Below are 10,251 nucleotides of genomic sequence, written 5' to 3'. Positions count from 1 at the left end.
TGTAAAGGAACTCCAGCGCTTCTTGGGCTTTGCAAATTTCTATAGATGTTTCATTCGTGACTTCAGCACCATTGCAGCATCTCTCACCTCCATGTTAAAGGGAGAGAAGCGACGGCTACTTTGGTCACCATCGGCCACCAGGGCATTTCAACGGCTAAAGGAACACTTCACCATCCTGACCCTGAAGTACAGTTCTTTGTGGAGGTGGATGCATCCAACACGGGCATCTGAGCCATACTCTCTCAGCGTCAGGGTAATCCTCCCAAACTCTTTCCCTGTGCCTTCTACTCTCGGAAACTCAACTCTACGGAGCAGAAGTATGATGTAGGAGATCGGGAACTTCTAGCCATGAAAGCAGCCTTGGAGGAATGGCGTCACTGGTTGGAGGGGGCCAAACTTCCCTTTGTTGTTCTGACTGATCACCGCAACCTCGAGTACCTCAGATTGGCCAAACGACTCAATCCACGGCAGGCAAGATGGTCCCTATTTTTCACACGTTTCAATTTCAAGGTAACCTATCGTCTTGGCTCAAAGAATTCTAAGGCAGATGCTCTCTCAAGGCAGTTCGAAGCAGCTCAGATCCCTCCTTCCAAGGAACCCACAATCCCCTCTAACCTCATTCTCGCTCCTGTTCAATGGGACATTATGACAGAAATTGCAGAGGCCCAGATCAGTGAACCCCCTCCGCCAGAATATTCGCCCGATCGTACCTATGTTCCTACTAGCCTTCGTCATCGTGTGATGCAATGGGTCCATAACTCCCCCAGCGCAGGTCACCCCGGAATTACAGCCACCGTTCAACTCATCTCCAACCGGTTCTGGTGGTCCACTCTCCAGGCAGATACCATTAATTTTGTTCGTCAGTGTACCATTTGTGACATCTCCAAATCTTCCCACCAGCGCCCAACAGGTCTTCTTCAGGCACTTCCTGTTCCCCAACGGCCATGGTCACACATAGCTATAGACTTTGTCACTGATCTCCCCAGCTCAAGGAACTATACCACCATCCTAATGGTCATTGATAATTTCTCGAAGGCATGCCACCTTATACCCCTAAGTAAACTCCCCACAGCCTTTGAAACAGCAGAGGTACTCTCCGAACAGGTCTTCCGTTTTTACGGACTCCCTGAAGACATTGTCACGGACTGTGGTATCAAGGAACAGGCAGACCGTCACAGGTCAGGTTCCGCTTACACCCCAGGACAATGGGTCTGGCTCTCCACAAGAGACCTTCACCTTCGGCTCCCATGCAAGAAGTTGAGTCCCAGGTACGTGGGTCCATTTGTATATATTTAAAGATGTGCATCTTTAAGCATGACAGTTGAAATGAAATGGTAACATTTTAAAATAAGAGTCCATTTGTAGCATTAAGATTAATGAAAGCTGTGTAAGTATTGTTCCTTTTTAGAGTGTGTTAATTTGTATTTACTGTTACTATTATTATTATTTTTACTACTACTAGTAGTATGGTTCAGTACTGTTTTTGTTAATAAAGCACTATTTTAGTTTTTGTTCAGTATCAATTTTAAAACTATCAGTTAATTAATCAGTATCGGCCAGTGTGGTCCAACCTAGCTATCGGTATCGGCAAAATCCACTATCGGTCGACCTCTAATAATAATAATAATATGATACCATGTGCAATACAAACAGAGATCATAGATTAAGAAATAAGTTTTTTTAAGTTTAATTTAATACATATTTATTCATTTGTCAAATATTTTATTTTTAACTTTTAATATAATATGTTAAAATAAGAAAACATAAGAAAAATACTTTAATATAATACCCTGTAGAGTATAAAGATCAACCAAACATTAAGAAATACAATTTAAAAAGCTGAATTTAATACATATTTAGAATATATAGAATTGTATTAATGTGAAATACTCAACAAATTATCAACATAACAATGAGTGAAAGGTTTAATTTAAAAATAAGATAGTCAATAAAATAAGTAAATAGAAAAAAATAAAAATAAAATGTGACTAAATTAAGTAGATAAAAAAAACTTTGAGGGTTTGCTGTGTATATGTGTTTGTGCTTATTTTTTCCATTTAATCTTTTATTAATAATTTGATAAATATTAGAATTTTTTTTTTTACAATAATGCAAACCAGTGTTGTGTGTATAAACTGGAGTGGCGATGTCTGTATGTATGTATGTGTGTGTGTGTGTGTGTGTTTTTGTGATTTATGAGGACACATTCATATAATGACATGGGTATTACAACCAGAATGTGATTTATGAGGACATTTTGAGTGTCCCCATACTTCAAAAGGCTTATAAATCATTCAGAATTAGTTTTTTTGAGAAAGTAAAAATGTAGAAAGTTTTCTGTGAGGGGTAGGTTTAGGTGTAGGGTTGGTGTAGGGCGATAGAAAATATGGTCTGTACAGTAGAAAAACCATTACGCCTATGGAGAGTCCCCACAATTCACAAAAACAAACCTGTGTGTGTGTAGTTCTGGACACGGCGGGGCAGGAGGAGTTCAGTGCGATGAGAGAGCAGTACATGAGGACAGGAGATGGCTTTCTCATCGTGTTTTCAGTCACTGATAAAGCTAGTTTTGAACATGTGGATCGTTTCCACCAGCTGATTCTGAGAGTGAAGGACAGGTATGAACACGCATAAACACATCTGAGATGCAGACTGATATTCAGTGCGATTTATTGAGTGTTTTTATTGTGTGTGTTGCAGGGAGTCGTTTCCCATGGTTCTGGTGGCTAATAAAGTTGACCTGGTGCATTTACGCAAGATCACTAGTGAGCAGGGACGCGAGATGGCCTCCAAACACAGCGTGAGTCAAACGCCATTCTCAACACACTTAACCTATCAAAGAAATACATTCTCATTTCATGTTGACTTTTTCATTCATTTTTCTAAATTATTATTTTTATATTATACATTTATATTATTATTATTATTATTAGTCTGTCCGTATTAAATTTTTTGTTGAAATATTTTCAAATATTTTACAATAACGCAAACTACTAAGTGACAATAAGACCAGCAGTGTTTATTAAGAAAGAGTCCATTTTGATTTAATCTAGACTTTTTCATTAATTTTACTAAATGCTTATTTTTATATTATATTTATGTATTTCTTTTAATTATATTTTGTCATTATTACATTATTATTTTAATGTTTTATTATTATTATTATTTATCAGTCCATTATTATTGAACAGTCAAATGATCTTTATATATTTTTAATTATATTTTTACATTATTATTTTTATTGTTTGAATGTTCATTATTATTATCATCATTATTATTATTATTATTATTTATCGGTCCATTATTATTGAACGGTCAAATTATCTTTATATATTTTTAATAATATTTTTACATTATTATTTGTATTATTTGAATGTTTATTATTGTTATTATTGATTGGCCTATTTGTTATGTAATATTTTGTTTGATTTTTTTTGTAAATATTTTTTAAAAATTGTATAGAATAATGCAACTAATAAATAGTTCACAATAAGACCGGCAATGGTTTTTTTTTAAAGTAAATTTTGATTTCATGCTAACTTTTTCATACATTTTTCTACATTATTATTTTATATTATGTTTGTTAAATGTTCACATTATTAGTACATTATTATTTTTTTATAATTTAATTTTATTTTATTGATTGATCCATTTTATTATTTAAACTTTTATTTAATATTTTCAATTTAGCAAATATTCGTAACAATAATGCAAACCAATAAATAGTTCACAATTAGACGAGCAGTGTTTAATAAGAAATAGTCGCTTTTGATTTCATATTGACTTTTCATTCTTTTTTTTCTACATTATTATTTGTATTTTATATTAATACAATATTGTAATTATTATTATTAAATGATTAATCCATTGTGAAGAAATAGAATAATTAATGATTATTATTAGTAATAGTATTATTATTAATAATAATAAAAGATCATCTTCTACTAATTGTTGTATATTTATATCTTCCTCACAGATCACATATATTGAAACAAGTGCAAAGGATCCACCCATGAATGTAGACAAAGCGTTTGACGAGCTCGTCAGAGTGATACGGTGAGTCAAATTTGACAGATTCCCTCTACTTTGACTCTCCGTACGCTACGAAGCTATGTGTTAGCATGATCGTCTCCGTTTACAGTCAGCAGATCCCAGAACGAGGCCTGAAGAAGAAGAGGAAAGCCAAATGGCGGGCAGACAGACCTTCGGGTTCCCAGAGACTGCACTGCGTCTTACTGTGACCGCACACCCTCAATGCTCAATGCCGCGTCAATGCTGCGATGATGACTCTGTGACTCGGACTGTTAAAACACACACACAGCTATGATAATATCCAGGAACTAAAGGACACAGCTTGAATATTCCATAATTAATGACGAAATTCCCCAAAATGTGGAATTTCAGCCAATTTTCATGGGATTTTCTGGGCAGGTGAAAGCCTGGATGATCTGACAGGATTCTAGTGCTGTTCACTCACGTTATCTCTCAGAGAAAAATTCAGAGACAAACTTTCGGAGGCCTTGTTTTGTATTGTGTTTCTATATTTATTGTGCTGAATTCTATATTGTTAATTGATTGTTAATACAGCATAACGGCTTTGAAAACAACAAGGAAACAGACGGGATTCAAGTTGCACAACTGGCATTTATAGATACACTCAGAAGGAGGGGGAAATACTGGTTACCATTGTTAATCATTTGTTTTTATGAAGAAAATTAAGATATGTCAAAACAAAAGAAAAAAACGCATCGGGGTTACACACATGACACTAAAATAACATGTAAAACACATAATTAATATCACAAAGTGTGTAAAAGTTTTTACATAAAAAGTTTTATACATTTTTAATGACTTCAACAACAATTTACCATAAAAGTGCTTGTTTTGGCTTGTTAAATATAAATACAGTTTTACTACATATGGTAATGTAACATGCTGTTACCTAATTAACAGATTTTTTTCTGTTGCATTTTTTCATTAAATTTGCTATCATCAACTTGGCATTTACGTCTCGCAATTCTGAGTTTTTGTCCTGCAAGTTTACATCTCACCATTCTAAGTTTATATCTCACCATTCTAAGTTTATATCTCGCCATTCTGAGTTTACGTCTCGCAATTCTGAGTTTACGTCTCGCAATTCTGAGTTTACGTCTCACAATTCTGAGTTTACGTCTCACAATTCTGAGTTTACGTCTCGCAATTCTAAGTTTACGTCTCACAATTCTGAGTTTACTTCTCGCAATTCTGAGTTTACATCTCACAATTCTGAATTTACGTCTCGCAATTCTAAGTTTACATCTCACAATTCTGAGTTTACTTCTCGCAATTCTGAGTTTATATCTCACAATTCTGAATTTACGTCTTGTAAGTTTACGTCTTGCAGTTCTAATTTTCTATCTTGCAATTCTGAGTTTATATCTTGAAAGTTTAAGTCTCGCAATTCTGAGTGTATATCTCGCAAGTTTAAGTCTTCCAAATCTGAGTTTACGTCTCAATTCAAAGTTTATACCTTGCAATTCAAAGTTTACTTCTCACAATTCTGAGTTTGTAACTCGCAATTCTAAGTTTATATCTCGCAATTCTGAGTTTATGTCTCGCAATTCTGAGTTCACGTCTCGCAAATCTGAGTTTACGTCTCAATTCTAAGTTTTATACCTCACAATTCTAAGTTTACTTCTCACAATTCTGAGTTTGTAACTCGCAATTCTGAGTTTGTCACAATTCTGAGTTTACGTCTCGCAATTCTGAGTTTATGTCTTGCAAGTTTAAATCTTGCAATTCTGAGTTTACGTCTTGCAAGTTTAAGTCTTGCAATTCTGAGTGTATATCGCGCAAATAAGAGTTCACGTCCCGCAAGTTTACGTCTCACAATTCTGAGTTTGTAACTCACAATTCTGAGTTTGTAACTCACAATTCTAAGTTTATATGTCACAATTCTGAGTTTACGTCTCGCAAGTTTAAATCTTGCAATTCTGAGTTTACGTCTTGCAAGTTTAAGTCTTGCAATTCTGAGTGTATATCGCGCAAATAAGAGTTCCCTACATTTTATTCTAGCTTCATGCATTCTTTTTTAAACACTTGAATGTAGATAAGTTTCATAAGTAAAAAATTAAGAAATAAACAACATTTTGAACAAAAAGCTGAAAAAAGACTATGAATTGTATTCAGAATGATAATCAAAACGTAGATAAAGTTGATCAACACCCCAAAGCTTGACAGTTATTATTACCTCTTCATTGGTCGACATTACATCAACTTTACACAGTTTTGATGCTGTTTTATGTCTGATGATCGTGTTAGATTACATGTGGAAGCATCTGTTGTTTCGGTTTCTTCTTCACTTGTGGTTTTGGAAATTCTGTACAGAAGATGTGTACTAGAGCACCCTAGATTATAACCATGAAATCACGGATTGTAGGAGCACAAGGATAGCTCAAATATATTTAGACTTTTTCTAAGTATAAGTCAAGTATACTTAAATGTCATTTTAAATATATTTCTGAGAAGTACATAAAGCCCATTTCTGAGAAGTACATAAAAAGCTGGCTAAAAGTATACTTTTCCCATTTTTAGTTTAAAAGAAGTATACTAATAGCACACTTGAATAAACTTCTTTTTCGTAAGGGTTTACGTCTCGCAATTCTGAGTTCACGTCTCGCAAGTTTAAGTCTCGCAATTCTGAGTTTACGTCTCAATTCTAAGTTTACTTCTCACAATTCTGAGTTTGTAACTCGCAATTCTAAGTTTATATATCGCAATTCTGAGTTTAAGTCTTGAAATTCGGAGTGTATATCGCGCAGATAAGAGTTTATGTCTCGCAATTCTGAGTTTATATCTCACAATTCTGAGTGTACATCCCACAACGCAGTTTACAAATGGTTGCCTTTGCACTTGCATTAAAAATCTGGTGGATATTCTTTGATTTTCCACTTAGAAATGCATGGCAAACTATGGTAACCTGGATTTGTTTATCCCAACATTAAACCACACCTCCAATGTGTGATGTGTTGCTTGTATCTATAAAAACTCAAGAAAAGTTGCTGTTCTTACATCAGCACCCCAGTGAAGATATATAATGTTATTAATCAGGATTGTAGATCAAGACTATCATGATGAAAGTTTTGAAAATGTGATGCCTGATCACAATTATGTTGCCATTAAACTGAGTCAAATCAGTAACTGCACAAAAACGTTACAGTGTTACGTTAAGATCACAGGATTGATCTCATGTTTATATTTTTTTCCGCTTGTCTTGAATGCATCGTCACTTTACTTTGAATGTGTTTTTGCTTGTTTAGAAGTTTTCATTGATGTTTTGAATGTATTGTATGTTGTTCTATACGCCAATTTTGCTTTTGATGTTTCAAGTCCAGCTTTAGTGTTTAGCATATTAAAGGAACATCGTCCTAGTAGCCCGTTTAGGCGTTTTGTGATTGTATACTGCTCTTGTTTTTTCGTGTTATTTTAAATTTACGGAGTCTGTTTTGTTTCAAAGACTGGCTGTTCTCCTTACATTTTCAGTTTTGTTTGAAACTTGGTGCAAATTTTGTGGTTCAGTTATGACTTTTTTGTTTTTACTATTGTTTTTATATAAGTAATTTATTATAATTGACATGTATTCTGTGATTATATTTGTATGAAGATCATTAAGACCAATTAAGGCCAAAAACTGCTCTGAAAAAGAAGGGATTTTTGCATCAGGAATATTGTAAGAATTTGTAAAGTGGAATATAAATATAATAAAAATCTAATAAATCAATCAGTTGTGAACTCCTTATTTTTATTTAGTTTGAATCAGCATAAATCCCATACTGCAGTTGTCTTGGTTTGGGTTTTATTTACTTATTTATTTTGCACATAGGTTAAATATAATACTTAATTTAATAATTTCTTAATAATAAGTGAATAAATAACGCTTAAATAAAATAACAGAAAATTTGGCTTTGTTATAAATAGCATACTGCTTTACCATACTGTTACTATTTCCATAGGATTTTTTTGGTATTTCATTCCAACCAGCCTTTATGTTATGCCTTTTCAGCCACAGGATAGCGCTATTTATAAGAAAACACTAGAGTTCACACAAAGTGAACACTTCAAGTTTAAGAAAAACAGCCTTATTATCCACAGCATCCTTATTCTTATGCGACCTACTTTACATGAGAGGAAATCAGTCGCTGGATATGAAACGTACTGATTTCTGCACATACTCATATTAATAATTATTATAATAGTATTAACCTCATTCACAGACAGACCCAACAATACCATGCCCAAATGCAATTAGCCAACAGAAGGAAAGCTTAAGTGTTCTTAATTGATCATAAACCATGATTATATTCGTATTGATCAAGGGTTTGCGGCACTTTCTGAATGGATTTGAGTGTGGAAAGCTAGGCTCTTGTTGTTGTGCCAGTCACACAGTCACTGTGACAAAAGCCCCCCCCCCCCAAAAAAAAACCATATCGGTCGGCTCTATAAAATACACACTGTTTCAAAAGTATAATCTCATTAATTAAATATTCTATGTGTTATATTACACTGCTCTATATTTTTGTAAATAACCTCTGTATAAGCTAATTACACATTTTGCTGTATTGCTTCGCGATCTCATTTTTTGTCAAACAAACGCAGATAATTGGCATGTTCAAGAAACAGTTAAAACCAGCCTAAGCTGGTTGGCTGGTTTTAGCTGGATATAGCTGGCCATAAGGCTGGTTTTATAGGGGTTTTGACCACTTCTTTAGCTGGTCAGGCTGGTCTTAGGTGGTCAGGCTAGGAGACCAGCTAAAACCAGCTAATTCCAGTTTAAACCAGCTAAGACTAGTCAACCATCTTAGGCTGATTTTAGCTGTTTGTTTTTGTTTTTTTCAGCAGGGGTTTCAACTGGCCTTCAGCATATTTTTTACTGTATGCTTAGCATAAACATTGATAGAAGGCTAAACGTAAATGTCTTGAGTTAAAGGAAGGAAAACAAAAATATGGCTCGAAGAAAAACACAAACCATAAAAGTTAAATGAGACATAAAGAATTTCAGGTTAAATACACAAATTTAGATTGTAACGTTTTGTATTAGTGCTCCTCTTGTACGTAAACTGTTTTCTATGTAACTGACTATTTGTCTTAGAGGAAACTTAACAGACCTTAATCTGGTAAGACGCCATATTGAATTTAAGGCGAGGCTGTGAGGGAGATCTTTAAAATAGTAGGCACTGTAAGGTCCTCCTATAATTTTCACAACTCAAAAGTTTCAGAAAAACGTTTTAACAGCTGAACAATCCATTAAACACACTGCACTTCTAGTCCTCACCTCTAGTCTTGTTTTCATGTCTTACTCTATAAACTTTTGATATTTATATATAGGCCTCTATATATCACTTGATTTGCATTTTTTGTCAAACAAACGCAGATAATTGGCATGTTCAAGAAACAGTTAAAACCAGCCTAAGCTGGTTGGCTGGTTTTAGCTGGATATAGCTGGCCATAAGGCTGGTTTTATAGGGGTTTTGACCACTTCTTTAGCTGGTCAGGCTGGTCTTAGGTGGTCAGGCTAGGAGACCAGCTAAAACCAGCTAATTCCAGTTTAAACCAGCTAAGACTAGTCAACCATCTTAGGCTGATTTTAGCTGCTTGTTTTTGTTTTTTCAGCAGGGGTTTCAACTGGCCTTCAGCATTTTTACTGTATGCTTAGCATAAACATTGATAGAAGGCTAAACGTAAATGTCTTGAGTTAAAGGAAGGAAAACAAAAATACGGCTCGAAGAAAAACACAAACCATAAAAGTTAAATGAGACATAAAGAAGTTCAGGTTAAATACACAAATTTAGATTGTAACGTTTTGTATTAGTGCTCCTCTTGTACGTAAACTGTTTTCTATGTAACTGACTATTTGTCTTAGAGGAAACTTAACAGACCTTAATCTGGTAAGACGCCATATTGAATTTAAGGCGAGGCTGTGAGGGAGATCTTTAAAATAGCAGGCACTGTAAGGTCCTCCTATAATTTTCACAACTCAAAACTTTCAGAAAAACGTTTTATCAGCTGAACAATCCATTAAACACACTGCACTTCTAGTCCTCACCTCTAGTCTTGTTTTCATGTCTTACTCTATAAACTTTTGATATTTATATATAGGCCTCTATATATCACTTGATTTTTGAATAGTTTACAGAAGAAAATTCTTGTGTAATCACCGTATGTCGTTCCAAACCTGCACACTCTTAAAGGGGTCATATGATGCGATTTAAATTT

At 34.4% G+C, this 10,251-nt stretch overlaps 1 protein-coding gene across 1 annotated transcript in view; it reads left to right on the top strand.

Moving 5' to 3' along the window:
• Window positions 1-4,759, top strand: part of LOC107593037 (ras-related protein M-Ras-like) — a 13,337-nt gene extending 8,578 nt beyond the window's left edge. Inside the window, exons 3-6 of the mRNA XM_016282614.1 lie at window positions 2,465-2,618; window positions 2,701-2,800; window positions 3,977-4,056; window positions 4,142-4,759. Of these exons, the coding sequence (XP_016138100.1) occupies window positions 2,465-2,618; window positions 2,701-2,800; window positions 3,977-4,056; window positions 4,142-4,241 (434 nt within the window). The 3' untranslated portion in view covers window positions 4,242-4,759. The remainder of the gene's footprint in view (window positions 1-2,464; window positions 2,619-2,700; window positions 2,801-3,976; window positions 4,057-4,141) is intronic.
• Window positions 4,760-10,251: the final 5,492 nt, after the last annotated feature.

Source organism: Sinocyclocheilus grahami, unplaced genomic scaffold, assembly GCF_001515645.1.
Source record: "Sinocyclocheilus grahami isolate Dianchi unplaced genomic scaffold, SAMN03320097.WGS_v1.1 scaffold163.1, whole genome shotgun sequence".
Classification (NCBI taxonomy): domain Eukaryota; kingdom Metazoa; phylum Chordata; class Actinopteri; order Cypriniformes; family Cyprinidae; genus Sinocyclocheilus; species Sinocyclocheilus grahami.
This window is presented reverse-complemented; position numbering and strand designations above follow the sequence as displayed.